This window comes from Brienomyrus brachyistius, chromosome 13, assembly GCF_023856365.1.
Source record: "Brienomyrus brachyistius isolate T26 chromosome 13, BBRACH_0.4, whole genome shotgun sequence".
Taxonomy (NCBI): Eukaryota; Metazoa; Chordata; class Actinopteri; order Osteoglossiformes; family Mormyridae; genus Brienomyrus; species Brienomyrus brachyistius.
The window spans coordinates 26,836,284-26,858,787 of NC_064545.1; the positions used below are offsets into that span (position 1 = coordinate 26,836,284).

The 22,504-nt window shown below is 47.8% G+C and overlaps 1 protein-coding gene across 1 annotated transcript in view; it reads right to left on the reverse strand.

Annotated features, from left to right (window-relative positions):
• cdh13 (cadherin 13, H-cadherin (heart)) overlaps positions 1-22,504 on the reverse strand; it is a 329,423-nt gene that overhangs the window by 30,225 nt on the left and 276,694 nt on the right. The window contains exons 10-12 of the mRNA XM_048972133.1: positions 18,523-18,705; positions 17,840-18,093; positions 2,078-2,220 (exon numbers count right to left, since the gene is read on the reverse strand). Coding sequence (XP_048828090.1) covers positions 2,078-2,220; positions 17,840-18,093; positions 18,523-18,705 — 580 coding nt within the window. The remainder of the gene's footprint in view (positions 1-2,077; positions 2,221-17,839; positions 18,094-18,522; positions 18,706-22,504) is intronic.

The following is a 22,504-nucleotide window of genomic DNA, read 5'->3' on the forward strand; positions in this document are numbered from 1 at the left end:
CCTGGGATAGGAACTGGAAACCATCCGATCACACAATCAGCATCCTAACCCGCTGGGCCACACACCGCCCCCTGTGTGACATCACGCATATCGGCACCGTGGCCCATCCCCCAACACGTGCTGGCTTGACGCCCGCCCCCCCCCACAGCTTAAGTCACTCACTGAAGCACTGCTTTCCTGAGAACATTCCTAGCCAACACAGCCAACAGCAGAGCCTGAGTTAATACTTGAATATATACAATCAACATATCATTCACACCAATTTTATAATTCACAGCTCCATAAAAAAGGTTTAATGTGCCTATATATAATGTAATTAAAGCCTTCGGGTTCAGGCATGACTACCACTGTCCAAGACTGAAAACAGCTGCTCCATTGGTATAACTAATACCCTTTTTACAAAAGCTTGCAAACCTATTTTTCAGGGCACTACTTATTATAATTACGATAGTAATAAATATGCTAAAGTCATAAATTAGACACGAAAATGGGCCAGAGGAATGTACTGCCATACATGGTGTTGGTGAATGTCCGTAGAACGCAGCTTCAGCACCACGTTTCCTGTCTCTCTTGACACCAGTAGATACTGGCTATTACCAGGAGTACAGAAAATCCCAAATGCTGCTGAGGGATATCAAAGTTTCTCCCCCCCAACACGATTTGGCTGGAAGGTAACAAGCCTCCGGGGGATACAGATTACTGGCAGCGACCCGAGAGCAGCAGTGGCGTGATTCCGTGTTGAAGAGGGTTTCCTGCCATCCTCTGCATCCCCGGCCTGATCTAACGCGATGCTACGCTTCTTCGGCAGAAGGTGACGTCATCGTCGTAGACGTGCTCTCACAGGCTGAGCTGCTCTCACCTTACTTAGCCGTGCCAAACACACTCAACCTGAGCTGTTTCGGTAGAGGACGCCCAGCTGTATTAATGGCTACAACTGAAAATAATTTCAGTATCAAAAAAGCAACTTCCCCATAAATACTTAGTTACTGTACTTGCATTCAATTGCCGTTTAATCAATTGTTAGATCTTCTAGACATGCTTGGCCTTTGCTACTAATGTTACTAATTAAAGTTTGATGTGCTTTTTTCCTTCATGGGCGTAGTGCGAGTTCCTTTACCACCCCATTGCTTCTTGTGTGCTCTGTAGGTTACATGATGCAGAACTGGAATAGTAAAACCAATCAGACTGTCCGAGCAGGTGTGTGGGTGGTTCTAATTCCACCAGAGATAACATGGACGGGGGACTGTGACCTTTGCCTGGATACACCTGCCCCGAGGAAAATCACAGCATTCTTCCATCCTGTCATTCTGTCACCATCTAAGTGTCACAACAGGTGCCAGTCAGTATATGACAGAGCTGTCCACATCTCTCACCATACCCCGGAGAGAAATGCAGGGAAGTGCGGCCTTCATTATTTGTAGAGTAGGTGAAGAAATAAATAAAGAAAGCAGTGCATTAGCCCACTTCCAGGGACAGAGTGTTACAGCCCAAAGGCGCCTGAGTAAGGTAAAACTTATTCTGCGATGCCAGGAAACTCGGGTCAGCAGAACCTCGCGCTGAGCATATGAATAAAAAGACCTCTCGCTCCATTAATGGCTCCTTTTTCAGATGCTCTCGTGGTCCAGGGCTTCTTACAAAAGCCACGGGGGTGTTGAAGTGAGAGCTTTCTGCGTTACCCGCGTCAGGACCACGGGCCGGAACCACGGCGGCTCGATGCTGATCAGGTCGTACCAGATAAATGTGCCGGGTGAAAAACTGACAACTGCTGCGGGCGGAAGCCACTGGAACACGGGGGGGATAATGCCGTTAGCTGCCGCTGGAATCATTCTGATTTATTTCCTGACGTTTTTTGGAGCAGGTTTTCTGTAGCAGTTTGCATCGCTCCTTAAAGATCTTTAAATGTCAGTATGAAGTATAAAAATTCAATTATTGGACACATTTTGCAACTGTGATATGTGAAGAGCCTCATTTCCAGTAACAAATTATTCTGCATTGGCCATAACAACATCATAATGGCTGTATGACCATATATATCGCCGTCCTTGTTCAAAGTGGTGAAGAAATTAACCATCTTTACCGTTGTCTATAGCAATGAAGACAGCACTGTACATGTTGTTGTGAACGAAGGAAGATTCTCGGTCCAAGATGGCCGTGGTGTTCACGGTGCCCTTGACTGGGTTAACGGTGAGCCAGGCCGCTGGGTCGTCCAGCAGTGCGAACCTGAGAAATAAAATACGCTGTAAATCCCCTAATCGGAGGGCAATCATCAACCCCAACCCAACCGATCATTCATTAACACAGAATGAAATGTAGCCAGTGTTGTTATTTACACACATACTGTCTAAGAGAGTCAATAAACCAATGATTATGCTGTTAGTAGCTAGAGTATGATTGTGATGTATGTCACGTAAATATAGTGTAGTAGTAAATTGTGTGTAATTTTTATGTGAGGAACTAATGTAATGCACTTCAACCCTCTCCATTAGGGATGATGCCAGAGTTACATGTCATAGAAACAAATCATAGTGGAAAAGCACCAAGATCTCCAGGCTGACACGATCATGCCCTAAACACACAGCAAGACAATGATGCAAAACAGACAAGGAGGGGCCTGTATCAGGAAGCAGGGTATTCTGGCTGAGCCGGATAACTTGCCGGATTTAAGGAAGTCTGGTCTAACATTACGTGAAAAAAAGTTAGGTTGATATAAACTGGGGTACATTAAATCTGAGAAGTTATCTGGCTAAGCAAGAAATCGGGCTTTGTGACACAGAATAAGCAGGATAACCCCAGAGCCGCCAGCGTTTTTCAGCCTTTAACCACCAGCGGAAACGTACTTCCGCATATCACACCTTTCGTCCGTATTAATGGGCCATTGTATTAACATGCTGCTCACCCATCAAGAAAACAATGGGACAGTCAGTTATCCTCCTAGCAGCCGAGTTGCTGTCGCCCCAAAAAGCCGTAAAAACCCACAATCGTGTTCATGTCACATGTTCTTGTGCTCATTGAGTAAAGAATTCCATAGATTAATCGGTGCCACTTTACAATAAGGCTCCCCATATAAAGGGTTCATGAATGGTTATTACAAGTGGCAAAATCTGGTTATTAATTAGGTTGTAACACCTTGTACATTATTAACAGACCATTTTAAACAAGTTATATCACTGATTTCTTTTCATTAATGAGTTATTTACAAGTGGCAAAAGGGAGCCTTATTGTCAAGTGGTACCGATTAATCTTGTGAAATTAATCTTAATCTCACACTGGTAATAAAACAAAAGCCTCGCTTTAACATAAACACCAAAAAATAAATAAATATCACTTTAATTGGTATTACAATTGGGCACGGCCAGTCTTATTATAGTGAAAAAACTTCTTAAATGACACAGGTATGTTTTCTCATATCCATTTTACATTTGTTGGGGCAATAACACAAGTGTCAACAGTGCATTTTACAATTCAAATAAAAAGTCAAATAGACATTTCAAATAAACCGTACATTTCTTAATTAAGTGCTTCACCTGGGTTGATTTGTATAAAAAAAACAAGCTTGTTTACAGTTGGTGAAAATTGGAAACTTCAACGAATATGAAATCACAAAGTCTATTATATAGCATTTTATAAAATTCATTCTACGCTTGAAAACTGTTGAGCTTTATGATTTCACAACTGAGTAGTCAGTCTGTTAGGAACCACGCGACTTCTTGGTTGAGGCTGTTAGATTCGCTGCTTTTATTACCATTAATGCCACATTAGCACAAACAAAAGGGCTGAAGTACGTCTTGCTTGGTGGTTAAAGGAGTTTGACGTTCAAACGTTTGGCATGTCAAATGGCGCTTCTAATGCTAATCAGGAAAGAAGAGCATTGAAACCCTTGTAGACGTCCAGTGAGTTCTTATGTTAGGACCAGAAGCCAGCAGAAGTGGATATGGATGGAGGACTGGGCCAAAAGTCTCCCAGTGCATTGTGGGGGATTGACAAATACAGGAAGGAGGTTGGTTTCCTTCCTACTAAAGGTGGTTTAAGCAGATAATGAAAATGAGGGAATGATTATTTTTTCCATACAGAGAAATTGTGTTTCATATGCCTTCATTAAGTTTCAAAATGTTATGTTCACTTACATTTCCTTTTATGCTACTGTCAGTTTTGATCGAGGTTCTGATAAGATTAGGTTTTGGTATGACGGGGCTAATTAAGTAAGATTTATGGGACGAATGTTGCTAGGCGCGGACTCGTGTAAACGTGGGCTTGATGTAGAAGAGCGAGAGAGACGTTTCTGTATGGGATAAAGTCAGAAGCTAATGTGTGTTTTACGGCTAGACTCGGGTTAACATGCTCAGGAGGGCGTGCAGGAGATAATGGGCCACTTCGTGGGGGAATCTGGTGGAGCCCGAACACTAACCCACGTTAACAAGCTGCTGACAAGGGGCCTGTTCAGCCGGATACCTCTTGGAGGCCTGGAAATGGGGCATTCACCGAAAGCAGACAGACCGCAGCTGATGGGACCTTTAAAACCCGTCACTGCGCATGAACAAAACCTGTCGGCACTCCGGCCGCCACTCTGCTGCCAGGACTGTATACGGACATGGACATGGGCCAGAACCTTAATAACCATGACACCCTAACCCCCCACCCAGCCCTAACCTTAACCGTAAGTAACCAAGGCTTTTTAATTGAGTTTCCTCTTGTGGGGACCGGAGAAAATCAACCCACAAGGTAGAGAGTTACACAAATGTAGTCCCTGCAATGTAATAATTACAAACACACACACACACACACACACACACACACATGTTTATGCACTGTCCACACTCATTTCTGTATGTATTTTTTACACATTTTCATTTATATCTCTGTCTTTTACTTCTGTCATGCTTGTATGTTTCATTCTGCACCACCCCCTGCACCAAAACAAATTCCTTCAACTTTTCACTCTTGGCAAATAAAAGGATACAGATTCTAATTCTGATTCCGACTCACTGTTACTAAAATGCAATGTAAGATGAATTAAAAAAAAAAAGAAAACAACTTAAAAGCTCTGGCACAAAGAAGCGCTGGGGCCACAAACACGCACACAACAGGAAGTAGGAGCAGAAGACGCGGCATGGAGAGCGAGAGCAGAGGAGAGAGGGAGAAGGATGAGAGGAGGCGATGGTGGGTGGGTGCAGTGGGGGGGTAATACGTTTGTCAACATTCTGCTGAAACTGCTCAGTAACGCCGGAATTGTGTTTGAAACAAGGGATGCCTGGTTAACAGACCGCAACAACGTCTGGGGAAATGGCTTCGTAATCGACCCCCGGTCTCTCCCAGTGCGAGGAGATGTCTGCCGATGGCTCCCTCTCTGCTGCACGCTGACACTTATGAAGACGTCATCGCACACGCGTAGAAACACACACGCGTAGAAACACACACGCGTGCGACAGGGAGAAGGCAACATTACCTGAGCAGGTGCTCCTGTCCATATAGGCTACAGAAGTCACAGATGACTAATTAGAAGTGACGATGCAGCTATTGTTTGAGCATACATGACCTTATAATACTGAGGCAGAAAAATGTGTACAGTTATTTTAACTGCAAAATAAAACATTGTAGCATTTTATCAATGTGCTGCAATGTGAATATTTTTCTGTGAGGTGAAAAGGCATTCTTTTGGTGAGCGTTTGTATAATCCGAGAAGGATAATGGCTTGCTAGAGGCTAAAATATTTTACCCAGGCATTTATGTAACTGAGCTTGTCCATGGACACATCCTATTATAGATTTTCACTAAGATGACTGTTACTCAGGCTAGCCTTCAGTGGATAAAGTTTTTACATCCTCCACATTCCGCCACCCACGGATACAGGTATTGCAGCTTTGTACACCCAGCTTGATCAAGGGCACACGACAGGGCTACTCAATCCACAAACATGGGGGGGGTTTGTCCTGCTCTCATGCCCTGGATGATGTGATGAAAATCCATAGACACATCACGGCCTTGGAAAGTGAGGTGCAGTTTGACCCAATCAGCAAGCTACCAGGAGAAAGGGCATAAAGATGCCGTCGATGACATCATGGCAGTGAATGCACAGTGGGTATGGAGCCTGGCTGGGGAAGCGTAGTGCATGGAACCACTGAGAACCTGCTGACTTTGGTGCTAATGCACAGCTGGGCTTGAGGTAGCAGCAGGACTGCGTATTCAGATCTCAATGGCAGGGTTCACTTCAGCTGAGCTCCTGTGAAATGTTGTGATCTTGACGCCTGTGTTGTGGCATGATGCCAAAGCGCTATCTACTGCCTATCTGGGGGCGGGGGCAAGTCCTCAGGTTTCTCCCTGGTCTCTGGGGCAAGCCGGTAAGGCCGCTTAGGGCACCAAAATACAGTAAGCAGGGCTAATCTCCACAGCTCAAGGTGGCCAGCAGAACACGCTCTGTTCCAGGCCGAGCCAGAAGTCGATGGTGCCAGATTACAATTAGCACCGCGGTCCAGGGCACGGAGAAGGCCGACTGGCAGGCACTAATCTGCCTCTCAGCTGGCGGGCCCCGCGGCCTGGATCTGGGGAGGGAAGACAAGTGGCCCAGAGCTGCCAAAGCCAGCCCACAAGCGAGTTGACCCCACTAATCCAACTCTCATCGTGACAGCCAGACCCCTAAAGGAAAAATGCCGCTCAGCCACTCCAAATATATAATTATATGTATAGTCAGTGACTCTTAGTGAAAACACATGAGCATTCTGCAATTCAGTTTGGTAACATGGCCAGGGAACATGTCACATGGAGTGCACTGGAAATTAGCATGTACTGGGTTGTAAGGTGTGAGCTCGTGACTGGTTCTGGAGCAAGAGGGGCTGAATTAATCACCTGACCGGCAACCACGCCAAGAGACTTAAGGCGGGGCCAGGGTATTGGATCAAATTAGCTCCATGGCAACACTGAAGGAGCCAACGGGAGAACTCCGCCTCTATCTGCACAAACACAGAGGCTTCACTCCATTAGCTGTCTCCCAAGGTTATTAGAAGGCAGTTAAAAACACATTATGCAAATTAGGATCTTATCTACACTGTAGATATGTTAATTACCATGGCAAAGTTGTCATTCCCCCCCCCTATACAGGCCTTCTTGCTCTCTCTCTGTCACACACATACACACACACACACACATTCCTATTGGAAAAAGCCTAATCCTAATCACAGCACCCTTAACCCCTACCCATCCCTAACCTTAACCATAAGTGACCAATCAAAATGCAAGACTTTTAGCATTTTTACTTTTTTCATTACATTCACAGATTTTTATAAATTTGAGGACCTGAAACAAAGGTCCCAAGAAGTAAGGAAGTTTCAGGTTTTACGGCACTTTGGGGGCATTTTGGTCCCCAAATGTGATCTATGCAAAACAAACACACACACACACACACACACACACACACACACACACACACGGTGTGTAATAATATCTTTTTTGGGACTGCTGATTCATTTCTAAGGGAAATATGCTAATGCTAACTGTGACAACCTTAACCCCCACCCTGCCCTAACTATAACCATAAGTAACCAAACAAAATACAAGAGTTTTTGCATTGTTAGTTTTTTCATTAGTCATGGATTTTGGAGTTTTCCCTTATGGGGACCAGGAAACTATAAGGTAAAAAAAAATGGGTATTCATCACGTTTTTTTGGACATTTGGTCCCCACAAGGTAAGGTATACCTGGACCACACACACACACACACACACACACACACACACAAATAGATAGGTATTTCATTGATCTCAAGTAAGAAAAACATAGTGTGCCCCCTGTAGGAAGGTAAGGTATTGCATGCTGTAGGGTGTCCACGTAAAGCAAGTTCTGATTTAGAGAAAAGTTAGCGATGATACAGAACTGAGCTCTCACTGCCCTGCCCGGGACGGAAGCAGGACTGAGCTCTCACTGCCCTGCCCGGGACTGAAGCAGGACTGAGCTCTCACTGCCATGCCCGGGACTGAAGCAGAACTGAGCTCTCACTGCCCTGCCCGGGACGGAAGCAGGACTGAGCTCTCACTGCCCTGCCCGGGACTGTAGCAGAACTGAGCTCTCACTGCCCTGCCCGGGACTGTAGCAGAACTGAGCTCTCACTGCCCTGCCCGGGACGGAAGCAGAACTGAGCTCTCACTGCCCTGCCCGGGACGGAAGCAGAACTGAGCTCTCACTGCCCTGCCCGGGACTGAAGCAGGACTGAGCTCTCACTGCCCTGCCCGGGACTGTAGCAGAACTGAGCTCTCACTGCCCTGCCCGGGACTGTAGCAGAACTGAGCTCTCACTGCCCTGCCCGGGACGGAAGCAGAACTGAGCTCTCACTGCCCTGCCCGGGACTGAAGCAGAACTGAGCTCTCACTGCCCTGCCCGGGACTGTAGCAGAACTGAGCTCTCACTGCCCTGCCCAGGACTATAGCAGAACTGAGCTCTCACTGCCCTGCCCGGGACTGTAGCAGAACTGAGCTCTCACTGCCCTGCCCGGGACGGAAGCAGAACTGAGCTCTCACTGCCCTGCCCGGGACGGAAGCAGAACTGAGCTCTCACTGCCCTGCCCGGGACGAAAGCAGGACTGAGCTCTCACTGCCCTGCCCGGGACTGAAGCAGGACTGAGCTCTCACTGCCCTGCCCGGGACTGAAGCAGGACTGAGCTCTCACTGCCCTGCCCGGGACTGTAGCAGAACTGAGCTCTCACTGCCCTGCCCGGGACTGAAGCAGGACTGAGCTCTCACTGCCCTGCCCGGGACTGAAGCAGGACTGAGCTCTCACTGCCCTGCCCGGGACTGTAGCAGGACTGAGCTCTCACTGCCCTGCCCGGGACTGTAGCAGGACTGAGCTCTCACTGCCCTGCCCGGGACTGAAGCAGGACTGAGCTCTCACTGCCCTGCCCGGGACTGAAGCAGAACTGAGCTCTCACTGCCCTGCCCGGGACTGAAGCAGAACTGAGCTCTCACTGCCCTGCCCGGGACGGAAGCAGGACTGAGCTCTCACTGCCCTGCCCGGGACTGAAGCAGAACTGAGCTCTCACTGCCCTGCCCGGGACTGAAGCAGAACTGAGCTCTCACTGCCCTGCCCGGGATGGAAGCAGGACTGCAGGAAGCAGGCCGCTGAAGCGCCCGGTTTTTGGAGGCCTCCTTACAGACGCACAGCATTAGCCGTCATCTTTGGGTACCTCCCCATCAATCGGGGAGACGTCGATGAGTTGGTTCCTGAGCCAGTCCATGATTCACGCTGGACGAGGGTGTGGGCGCCCATGTGCCCAAACTCCTGGCACGCGGAGCCAGCACACTTCCCGGTGTGTGATGCATATGAGAAGATCCCACTTTCACGCCCCTGGATAGAAGACTGAGCCAGCTGAAAGGCTGAGCCGGTGCTAATGAGAATCAAAGTGATAAGGGCTCAAACCCCCCCTTCTCTCTCTGAGCCGGCTTGCAGGCCTGTGATTAATACAGCTCAGTGGCAGGCAAAGTCCTACGCCGATGAGAGATGGAGGAGAGATTCACTCTCCGAATTACGAATTACAGCCTCTCCTTCTGTGACTTTCTCTCTCAGGAAAACATGATGACACACGCAGGCTTTCTGTCTTCTGCAGACACGAAGATGAGTATTACATTTGATATCGTTTCCTTTCTTCAATTCTCTAATGATTATAGCAGCTCAATTGGATTAATTGAAGAGCATGTTTCCAAAACTTACTCAGTCCATTTTTTTGTTGTTGTTGTTGAGATGAAACTGCCAATCACCTAAAGTCAGGCTTCCTCATCATATGTTACAGTACTGGGAACCAAAACTCACTCACTTGTCATGTAATCCAACAAAGAACCTTTGTTAAATTTCCAAAGCTCAGTAAGTTTAAGAGAAATTTTCTCAAAACTGTATCCCATGGACTGAGTGAGTTTTGCAGATTTGCTCTTCAATTGGTTTGTCAACAGTTTGCACTTATCAGTGCATATAATGCAGCTACACTAAATATAAGCAGCTTTTAGTAGAGCAGGTAGTGGGTACTGATGTAAACATGTAACCAGAACTAGCCAGGTTACAAAAGCCAGAATATCTCAAAGGGACAGGAATAAAAAACTAATAATGATTTGTATTCTCTTGACTTTCTCTAGCATAAAAAAAACAGAAACTGATTTTTTTGGCCCATAACCTTTAAGTGACCTTTGCTATAGCATCATCGTGTGCATCCTGTGGCTGAGTGCAGAACTGTCCATCAGATGTGGTGTCAGTTGGCTGATTCTCGGCTCTTATTCCGGCGGGGATGTCCGGATGCTGTCGTCCACCTGTCTTCAGACGGTCTGAGCAGCCCAGGCCAAATGGGACACAAACAGAGCGTGTGATTGAAGAGCACGACCTCCTTAGTTTGTGGACGGTCTATCTCAGCCCTGCACTGCATCTCACTGCCTCCGCAGACCACCTGCGCTTCCTCTTTCTGGGTTTTTCCATCCCCACGGCCACCTCCGCCTCTGCCAGCTAACGCCAAGGTTTGGTGACCAAATGGCAAAAGAAAATGACGACAAAGGTCATATATAAGATGGGTATAAATCATTATTTTTAAGCTTTTTTTATGAAGGAGAACATTCAACATTGCCTGGGTAGCGGAATCGAGGCGGGCACAAGAGTCGGCGGGATTTGGTTTGGCACCTCCAGTGAGACACGGACCTCGCAATGTTCGCGAAAAGCAGACAAATTGCCACTGTCAATCCCCATAATACTGCTGTTTAAAAGCCTCAGGAGGGGCTGCATTTAGAGCACGGAGTCAGACAGGTAGAAATGAAAATATAAACACCGGCAAGTCGAGGCCCATCAATCATCCGTCACAGCTGCCCCAGAACCTGACCGACCACCAACTCCCTCCATCTATAACAAGCCTCCATTGACTCCTGCTTAAAAGTCTCACCAAGACAGACTTATATCCAATGCCAAGTCCTCTAATAGCCCCCTGCCCAATCTGTCTCTTTCCAGCATCTAGCCTTGTTGACAGAGGTCTGCCTCTCAAAGCAAAATGGACTGCAGGAGCTCAAAACTGAGAAAAACAAAGTCACGTCACACCTTGCCAGAGGCAGGGGCATGCACCTCCCACTCTGAGCACTACTGGGCAAAACTGGGCCCAGTGCTAACACCTGCAGGGCTTCTGGGATGCCCCCCTTGCATTGGCACATGTCATGCAGAGGTGCTGCTTAAACAAAGATCATGCATCTCTCCATAACGAATTATCCAGCACAGTGTCACAGCGAGCGGGGAACCGGTCCCCTCGGGCACAGGGAGCGAGGTCGGGATCACCTGGATGAAACGACAGGGCACACGTACAATCAGACGATGAAGGTAACGGAGACGCAGAGGAATCCGTCACCCCGCTGACGTGAGAGGCCCCGGTGTTCCGTGCTGAGCCACCACACTGCTCCAGGAAAGGACACGTGTGCAAAATCAGAGGGTGTGAAGCTTGGCGTAAGAGCAGAAGCTTCAGAGTGATGCTCCTGGAAGGCGACACGTACGACGCCACCCCACACAGCCTCTTCGCGGAGTCTCTCAGGAAAACAACACGATCCGACTTTAAGGCATATTTATACTGACAAGTGGAACTTAAAATATGATCTCGAGAAGTATGTAAAAGCCGAAATGCTCTATTTAAGTGGCAAAAAAAAGACTTTTACTGTGGGTTTTATTACCGAGAACACAGCAGGCTCGTAAAAGCAAAACTCCATCACATCTATTTCACCATGTCGTGCAAGAAGACTTTCACAAGTAATTAGGTTTCATCTTTTGACAGCGTGAAAGTCACATACATTGGGCTTTGCGGAGAGATTCAACTGGCTTCTAAAGGGGAAAAAAAGTGAACTTACACATAAACAGGGAGAAGATATAAGGGAATGGGGCTCATGTCTCACTCTATTAATGATGCAGAACATCATTATATTAATCTGGAACAGCCATGTTCAGCTATGTGCAGCATATAATTATAAGGGTAGTGAGGGAGAGTGGGAACCTCCTGTTCCATCCATCCACATTCCCATACACACACACACACACACACACACACACACACACACACACACACACACACATGCATACACACACACACACACACACATGCATACACACACACACACACACACACATACACACACACACACATACATACACACACACACATACACACACACACACACACACACACACACACACACACACAGAATCACAGACATTGGTATTCATATCTTTGTGGGGACCGTCCATTCATTTCTATGGAAAAAACATTAATCCCAACAATGCCACCCTTACTCCCTACCCAGCCCAAAACTTAACCGTAAGTAACCAAACAAAATACTTTTTTTTAATTATAATCACAGATTTCTTTTTATAAAATTGAGTTTTCCCTTTCCAAGAAATGGTCCCCACATTAAAATAACAGGATTTTATTAATTATCCCCATAATGTAATATGTACATCCCTCCCACATACACACAGACACACACACAGACACACACACACACACACGCAAACAGACAAGTGTGTCAGCATAACCAGATGCGAACACAGAGGTCCAATTCAGCTTAAGTGACAGGACAAATAAGGTAAATACCAGCCTGGTTTTCAGGGCAAGTCTATGGTCCATATTCTCACTGGAAGGTCTCTGAACACGAATATTGAAGGTGTTGGTAGTAAATGGTACATAAAAATGCAACAAGCTCTTGGGGCATTTCAGGACCATGGAGAGAAGGCAACTTTATAATAGATGAAGAAGTCGGGTGCCTAGATAGGTCATACTATAGCCTGACACCCATGTGATTCTCGCCCTGTGCAGCTCAAAGGGTGTGGGGTCAGTTCCCACCTCAATCTGTCTTTGGAGTCCGCATGTCTTCATCGGCTTTGCACTGACGGGAAGAAGCACGTTGCTAGGAGAACTGATTTAAGAAGCAAGTATTTTATTTATATAGCGCCTTTTTAAAACAAATGCCACAAAATGCTTCACTAAAAATAAAACCATGATGTTAGTACTGAGGGCTCTCAGTGTGCGTACCCCTTTCAATTCACATTTCACTCATTTAGCAGATGCTTTTATCCAAAACGACTTGGACTGAAAAAGAGAAAACAGGGTCCCTGGAGTCACTGTGAGTTAAGGGTCTTGGTCAACAACCCAACAGTCAAATCTTGCAATCAACCCCGGGATTTGAACCGGCAACCTTCCGGTCAAAGGCACAGAATCCTAACCTGCTGAGCCACACCCCACATTAGGGGGTCGCGGTGAATTAACTTCTCCAGAAACGGTGCACGCTGTACCTTTAAGGCGCCCTGGACAGCCCTGTCAAGATGGAAGGAGCCGGAAGCGGTGAGAAAGCCTCTGAGACAGCCCCTTATCTGATCAGATCCTTGGGATATGTTATTGTTTCCCTGCCTTCACACTTCACTGCCAATCACGCCCCTTCAAAGTCCGTCTCACACCACGCAGAGCTACTGTCTCCCCATTCCGGTCTCCTCCGGGGCTTTTAACTTATACATGTGAAGGGGAGGGTCGTAAATGATAGATCACTCTGGCTGTTTGAGATTTCCATTTCATAGTGGGGAAAAAAGAAGCCAAGATGTGTTTTTAAACGTGGTTCATTGAGGCCGGTTTGTAGCGATGATTGCTGGGTCCCACTGCGACATGCCTGTGTTATACGGACCTGGAAACTGCAAGGGCAGGCTGGGCTGTCCGGCTAGGACCGCAGCTACTGGACTTGGGTGTGAGCGATGGCCCGGGATGCTTCAGAGACCACGCACCCCCATCCACAGCCCCCCTGCCCTGACATCCCCGCTGTGCCACAATCCGCACGCAAGCTCCCACAAAACGTAGCCGGACGTACACGCTCAGTGCTTGGTGCGATGGCCAGTGTTTATGCTCATTACTTCGGTGCTGCAGGGAGTTGGGGGGGTGTGTGTGTGTGACATTTCTGCATCTTGAGCATGGGACAGTCGAAAAAACATTCCATAATCAGAGGTACCGCAGTTACAGTGCCCACCTGGTCTAATCACATCTAACTATCTTCCAGGCTGGGGCGGTGAGCCATTTCATAATCCCCAGTACTGGCAGAGGCGAGACAGCTGCTGAGGAGGGGGGGTAGGTGGGGGTGGTATTCATAAATATGTCGTATTCCTGCTTCGGATCAGTCGGCCCCTCCAGACTAAGCACCAAATTGGCCTATTCCTCTGTTCCCGACAATAAGACACCCCCACCCCTCCACTCTCTCAAAACATTCTTTCCAGAAATTTCCTGGCTATCTAACCAGAGCGAGCTTGCGGGTTTATATTTCACACCCCTCACACACTGCTCCGGAGAGCGCACCCACGTTACATTATATATGTCAAAGGCGAATGAGATGACTGAGATTAGCGCCGTTGCTCACTTCAAAGGCTGCTATTTTTAGCAGAGGCTGGCAGAGGTTAGCGAGAGTGGCGCACTGCGCCGCTTCTAACGCCACGCGTTACGCCGATCGTAAATTAAAATACTCGCTGGTAATTAAGGGACTAGCTAGACACAGAGAGAGGGGACGAGACTTAACTACTGCTCTTTGCTTTTGTTCACTTTGTCTAGGCTCATTATATATATTGTTGACATACGCAAGCAGCAACCAACAGTTTTAAAAGGCCTCCTGATTTAACAATTTAGGAAAGGTACTGTAAGGTCCATTTTAAAAGAAAAGTGAGCCATCTTGGGAGATTATCAGAGCAGCTTCTCTTGTTTCAAAAAAAAAGAAAAGAAAAATGTTTACTTTTTGTTGTTGAGCTTAAGCGTGTATGACCAAGATGGAGGACGGCCGATCTCGAAATTAGCCCCTGTCACCATTAGGTGGCCTCGCGGTCCTTCTAGACCACTGCTGATGGCGAGCGGTGAGTTCGTCTCCTGCTGCCACTATGTAAGGTGGGAGTTTTCATGGTTTGACTCATTTTTTTTTATTAAAAAGCGCTGAATTCTGCTGGATCTGACCTGCGATTTGACATCATCCTCATATATCATTGATGTGTCTTGGGGTAAACACTCCCACTCTCTCCCTCAGCTGTATCTCTGTCCCCCCCCCCCCCCCCCCCCCGCACCCCCTCCCGTTCCATCTCTCGCTCGCTCATTCCCTTACCCGCAGGTGAAAGATATGGAACTTCAAAGCCCCCTTTTCTACAGATATCAAAAGAGGCACAGGAGGGTATGTGAGTGTGTGTATTTTTTTTGCCACTCGAGCGTGTGAGAGGGGAAGCGGACTCCTTTGTGAAGACCCCGCTGTGTGGAGCCGTTAACAGCGGCGTTCCAGCTTCACTCGAGCCTAGCGGAATAAAAGCATCCTTTTATGGGCGTCAAACGCATCATCACAGGATAACATGTAACCGACGGAAACACCCAGTCGATCGGCACTCTTGGCCAGCCGAACTGACACCTTTCTGGTGTGAGGGGGGCACATATTTCCCAATTTGTCACCACGCCCCATCAAGCTTCCGTGAACCCCCCCATCCTGAGAATGCTCAGATCCCAGACAGATAGCTGAGAGCTGTCACCGCACTCCGGCAACGGAGACCAAGAATAGAGGAGAAGAAGAGGGATAGAAGAAGGATGGTGCCTTGGTGGGAGGAGGGGTCACGCAGCAAACGAGAACCAAAACGAGCTGCAGAAATGAGGGGATCAGGAGGTGATGGTGCGGCCAGGTGACACAAAAATGAGAATGACTAGGGAAAGAGGGGAGGAGAATGAAAGAGGCAGGGATAGAGGGAAAGGTTACGGGCAAATGCAGATGCGGGAGCAGCACAGGATGAGGCCGGAAGGCAGACTTAATGAGATGGAGATGGAGGGAGAAGAAAGGAATGATGTGCGGCAGAAGGCAAAAGCAGAATAAAGAGTCTATCCGTCAGAGAAGAAGCGGAAACAAGGAGAGTGGCTCCGGACTACCGACACGCAGGACCGCAGCGATACCGGAACCTTTCCTTCTATTTATTAGCAGCTAATCTGGGCAAGTGGGTCGGATATAAAGCCCTTGTATTTTTATCCCACAAGTCATTGCATATTTGCATAGAATGCTTTTAATCATTATGCAACCGGCAGCCCAGACACGACAGATCAGCGCTAAAAGCTTGAAGTGTTAACTTTCATTCCTTTTCTTCCCACTCAAACGAAAATACAAGCCTCAATGAAACCAGGAAAAAAAACTTTTCTAAACACACCGTTAAAGTTATAGCCCTCCTGGGTCATTAGGGAACAATTCCGGCGTTACACAGCAGATAATGGATAGTTTTAGTGTTACAAACACTGGGGGTAATTGGCTTCCCTGCCTGCAAGGGAATTAATTTACTGTTACATGATAGATAAGGACTAATTTTACTGTTACACATAGCGGTAATGGACCTCCTGTTGAGAAGAGAACGATCCGACTGTTAGGCACAGAGGACGGAGCAGCTCCTCCAAGACTTGCCAAAGTGAGATCAAAGCAGAACCCATCCTGCAAACGGATTCCTCCATCTGGACATGCGGCTTCGCCCGCGACCCTATGCTGGGCATGAAGCTCTGAGAGAGCAGCATGTGAGGGGACTGTGGGCCCTTTTCAGGCCGGGCCTTTGTATGACCATCTTACAGAGCTCTTTGGCGGGCAGGCATCGACAACATGGCTGCATCTTTTCCCCCGCCCATGGCCCGCGCTGCCGTCCAATCACGGCTCGAGCGTGCACCCCGATGAGAATCTATTGGCCAGAAATGGACCCGCCCCTCCCTGGGGGGGGAGGAACACTACGTGGGGAGCACGTCTGGAAACACTGCTATCGAGTCAGCGTTTCAAATCCAATCTCAAAGGCACGCCGCAGCGAATGATACAGAAAAGAAAATGGTTTTAGAGCCGACGAAAAGAACATTAAAGCTAAAGCGATGTATGTGGCACGCGTGTTAGTGTCTGAAAGGGGGGCCGCCATTCTCCGCGCCTTTTATGGCAATCATCTTCTACCAGTCCTTACTTTCTACGATGAGATTTGAGGAAAATCAGCACGATAAGTATTGTTTTGGTAGATTCTATAGGTTACTTTACATCTAGCCATCCATCTTCCCACTGCATATCTAGGACAGTGTTACAGTGGGCCGGAGCCCGTAAGAGGCAGTGCCCGGCTGAATGGGAAGCCAGTGGTGACACTGCAATATTTGCACTATTGCAAAAATTTTTGTGAAAGCTGCCTCGATTCCTGTGTTCCTGGACAGCTGCCTCGTTCACCCTGTAACGGATAAGCGGTTATGGGAGAAATTGCTGGGCTGAGCTTAAATACTACACCCAACAGAGTTAAATCACGTAAATGCTACATTCAAATTCCAAGAAAAGCCTGCACACCACAGTTGTCCAACAAGTTCAGAGTAAGAAAATTTGGGTGGTGCATGGTGCACTGCTCCAGACCGCATGAAGATCCACTGGAGGATATAAACATCTGGGCGTAATTTGAGCTTGCTCCTAATTTGGTGCAACAACAAAATGTAGCTGCTGTAAACAATGCAGCAGCATTAATCCTCCCCCACTGCGACCAGGCTGCTTATATCACTGCTCACCTGACCTTGCACGCGGGTCATTTAACGGATCGAGGACCAGAATAGATGTGCTCTGTCGCCGTCTGACACTGGAGCAACAAAAAAGGCTATCGATGGCCTGTGTGAGAGTTATGCTCACCTCCAGATGCATTTATTAACCCAGTAGTTATGGCACAAAACGCCACAACACTGCATATGACGGTTTTTACAGTTCGGTGAGAATCGGTCGGATATCCCAGCATGCATCAGTTTCAGGATCGCATTGGTGGCCATGCAAACAGACAGACCTGACGCGACACAAGGCGTTTTTGCTCCTTTCCGCTCCCACCTGATAGACTGCGTCTGCAGGATGTCGGGATCGGTGGCGTTGAGCGTGGCCACAAAGCTTCCCACCGGCGCGTTCTCACGCTTGGTCACCAGCATGGGGTCGGGGAAGAACACGGGACCTTCGTTGACGTCCATGACCGTGACATGTACTGTGGCCGTGGAGCTGGGTCCGTAACCCACGTTGGGCACCAGGGGGTCCTCGTTCTCCACCCGGATCAGCAACGTGTGGTAGGCTGTGTTCTCGTAATCCAGGGGCTGGATGGGGGGGGCGCAGGAGAGGAGATCCAGGGGTCAGGGCAAGGCGGGGGCCATTCAGGTCTCCTACCATTTTGGTTCACACACTTTCCTATCTATTATCCACATAACCGCATCTTTTCACAACATGCTAAATGTGCGATACATTATTCACAAAGTCTGCAGACCATAACAGTATGAGCCACTTCCGCGCTGTGAACATAAACACTGCAACACTCATAAATGCCGCTCATACATATGTTGGAGGCTGCTTCTACTGTACATGGGCAGATTTCAGCCAAAGCTAATGCATTAAGCGGTGAGGTGGGGGATGGAGGGGGGTGAAGAGGTCATGCACTGACTATTTTATTAGAATTCATCCTGTTGACTTAATATTTGCTGATGGGTCTCGACTGACCAGCGTTGACCAATCAGGATGCGGTGCCCTACCTTCACTACAGACACCATGCCCTCATTGTTGTCCGGGTTGGTCTGGACCTCGAAGTTCTGGCCCACGTTGCCGTTGATGATGGAGTAAACGGCCCGCCATGCGCCGGTCGCTGGGTCATCCCTGTCGTCCACCGTCAGGTTCACGATGACCCCCGTTGAGCCCTCGTCCACGGATGCCTGGAACTGCGGCACCAAAGAGGAGTGGGGGGTCGACTTTATTCAGAAGAGGCCTAAACGATTTGCAGTTTGTGGCCGGCAGACAAAAAAAAAAAAAAAACGGGCTGTGTGCGACAGAAAAACCTGTTCCTGTCCCCCCCGCGACGTTAGCTCCGTGACGAGTTGAGGTAGAACCCTTTCAATCTTTAAATCCCGCATTTGCTTCAGTCTCTGAACTTTTCTTTTCCGGAAAGACCTCAATGAAGAAAGGCGTCCGTGCGCCCCGCACGACTCAAAATCAACCGCGACGGAGCTGAACAGAGATGAGCGCCGGATCGCGTTCTGACATTAATACGCCTTGGTGCCTTTTATGCGAGATGCTGCGGAGAGAAAGGGGGGAAAATAACATGACTGACACCCTGTTTTTCTACACAATCAGCTCGCGGCACGTGTGAGTCTCTCCTCACAAGCTGACAGGCCGCCCGCAGAGCCAAGCATGAGGAAATCGCGCCGATAAACCTTAAAACTGGAGTGCAAGCGTTCCTTTGTTTCCTCTCTTCAGAAACAGTCCCCTCAAACGTGCAGCGATGTCTCTAGACTTCCTTTTCTTTAATAATAATAATAATAGTAAAAAACTGAATGTCAAGTGTTCTTTGTGGAGATAAAACACAGGTCTGATGAGGTCTGTCTGTGAGCCGCCGGCGACCACCGTGGCTGAAGCAACATGTAAACACTTGTCCGTGCTTTTCAGCCCTGGGAGGGGGGGGGGGGGGGGGGAGGGTAAGACACTGCAGCTGGTGAAATAAAAGGATGTAGGGGGAGGGATGGAGCAGGGATGGGGTGAATGACGCACTGGGAAGGCATAATTTGCAGCTGGGCCTAGAAGGTACCTAGGTGACGAAGAATTACTCAAGGATGTTGTTTTCCATACTTAACCAACAGCGATGTGCTGGCAGGTTCATGCTGCAGAACCTGAAGGACCCATGTGATACACTCATCATCTGCCCGTCTGGTCTCTGCTGGGTACGACTGGCATTTTGCTATCAGCCACTATCAAGCAGCATGCTTCTCTCACACATATATTTCTGATTTTGTATTTTTAGACCACGTTTCATGGTAGCATCACTCAGTCGCCTTCCACGTAAGTCGCAGAATGTTCTTCTGTTTTTAGGCGCCCCTGGAAAACGTGACAACTTGCATGCAAACAATTTTCGTGTGAAATTAGGTTCGATTGGCCGGTCGAGTTATTGATTAAGCGGGCCTTTTCCAAGTGATGTTTCAAAACGTGCATTAAGTGAAAACATGACAATTCTTATGAAATTTGATCTACCGTGCATGTCGGCAGGAAACTCCATGCGCAGTGCTACAGGCACTGTTCTCTGCAGAACTGTTAATTGCTGATGTTAAACACAGGAATCTTTGAGGGAGCCTTCTGCGGGAATTCAGAGGGAGAGGAGGTAAGCACCCAGCAGTCATAACTAGCTAAAGGAAGCTGTTTCCTGGTTCTGAGGGAGCTCCGAGGCGCACAAATAGAAAATTGCTGAGAAGATCATCTTCACCATCTCTGGGGTATTTTGATGTTTGTGATAGCAGCCTTCGGAAGGGAAGTGGATTCTAGGATGAGTTTTATTTACTGCCAGAGAAGCCACATGCGTAACAACAGTAATTCAGGAATTTAGAGCGATACAGGGTCTAAAATAAGCCCACTTCCCACTACAAGTTCACCCGGACCGGCAGTTATTTATCGTCGACCCTAAACTCTAAAACAGCTTCAATTTTGCCCATTTATACTGCTTGATATTTGGGTAATTCACTCAGCAAGCAGCAGGGCACCCGTGTCCTCCAGACCCCACAGCCGTGTCTTTACTCACTTCAGAGCCTTAGACTGGAGCTTGGCATGACAGAGAATATGTCAGAAAGAATCAAACATGGGGAGGGAGGGACAGGAATTGCGATGAGAGAGGGACCTGCAAAATACAAGCAACCAAAAAATGCACGGTGAGGCACTGTGACGCCTGGCATTAACACCTTTGCAGGAAGTGACACGATCTATTCAGACGACTCATTTCCATGACACACAGTGACTCTGGTCTGCAGTTTTTGCTGCCTAACCCTGTACCAACATGAATGCAGGTGCTTGCGCACACCTGTGGTCAGACCCCAGCTCATGCAGTGCTTGATAGGTGCTCCCTCACCTTCTGTACCTCCTCAATATGATTTGTGTGATTTCAGTTAACAGAGCCCCCCCACCCCGCCATCCCGCGGTGGCCCCACCACTCCCGCCCCCAGCTTTGGCACCTACTCCCAGTTGCATACGACTTACTACTTCAGTAATCTCTCAGGGATAATATAATGTATAATATATAATATTATGTTTCTCCTTTCAAACAATGAAACAGCAGAAACAGAAGGCCCCCACCAAGCTGAAGATGGTGGCATTTACCCATTTAACATTCTCTTATACAGGGCAAATGTACCTTATTCAGAGCTTTATCTAACCCTGGTGTCCTCCCTGAAATTGGGTTTTGGATGTAAAATCTAAAATGGGATCTCACAGCTCTTAACCCTTTGACTGCATCTCTGTCACACATGGAGGGAGCAGGCAGGGCGCTCAGCTCAGCGACAGAAGCGGGAGCCACGTTTGCCGTCTCAGGGCTCCTGGAGAAATCGGCCGCAGCTTGGACCCTTGAATGTTTTGTAAAGTGTGAAGATTCCAGTGCTTAGAAAGGCAGATGAATCATTAGTGAACGAAGCATGTTTTACACATGACAGTTTTTGATAATCCTTTTCACGGATGTTTATTTTCGCCTTCCCTATTCCCCTTAATATCTGGCCAATTATCCCATTTGTCAAAGGCCCACCCTGCAATATAGGACAGCAGGATAAGCTTGTGTTGGTTAACAAGTCCTGCACACCTTCCCTTGAGGTTCTCGGTGGGACGTCTGCACGGAGCGGGATTCTGCTGAAGCCATCACACCTGCTGACGGTCTTTATCCTTCATCAGCAGATTAGAAACCAGGAAATGAAGGGTCCAGGAGTGGCTGGGGGTGAGATAAGTGGCTGAGGTTTGGGCGCCTGTTCCTGTTCTTTGAGTGTGAGCTTGAGGGGGGACAGCCGTGATTCTTAGCCCAGTCCAAGGGGACCCCAGTCAGTCCACAGTTTTGCTCCCTCCCAGCTCCCAGCACATCTGAACCAAACATTCAAGAACACAGAGTACCTGGTACAAAAACTCCCTAATGATGTTAAACTATTGAAAATACAACAGCGAGTATCATTAGAATCCTGAACGACCACGGACAGCATAGATGCATCGCGAGGAGAGCAGGCTGATTAGGGAAGACAATTACGCGCGGAAAGGGGAGGAAAAGTGTAGCAGGACGAATCAATCCGCCCAGCAGGAACTTGCTTGAAACTCCTGAAAACTACACTGTGGAGACAGTCCATTCTTAGGGTCTCCATTAATTGGAAACAACTGCCTGGCTCCTAATTCCCAATTATCATTTGAAACGTGTGTGTTAGTCATTACTGCACACACCGCCGCGGTGCGTTCCAGCAGCTGCCAGCAAACAAAAGTTTTACTTCACGCAAAGGTTTACGGGGAACAGTAGTTAATTAAAATCTTTAATTGCATAGCTAAAGGACAGCACGGCTCCAACGAAAATGGAAAGTCCTTTTCCTGAAAGAGATTGTTAGTTTTAGGTACCTCATTACACTCGACTTACACAGCCACTGTTCGGATCTCCAACACTCAAGTTTCTATTGGTTTAACCGTGCTGAAGTTCCTTTAATGTAGAATGAAAAAAATAAACTGCACATAAACTTTAAA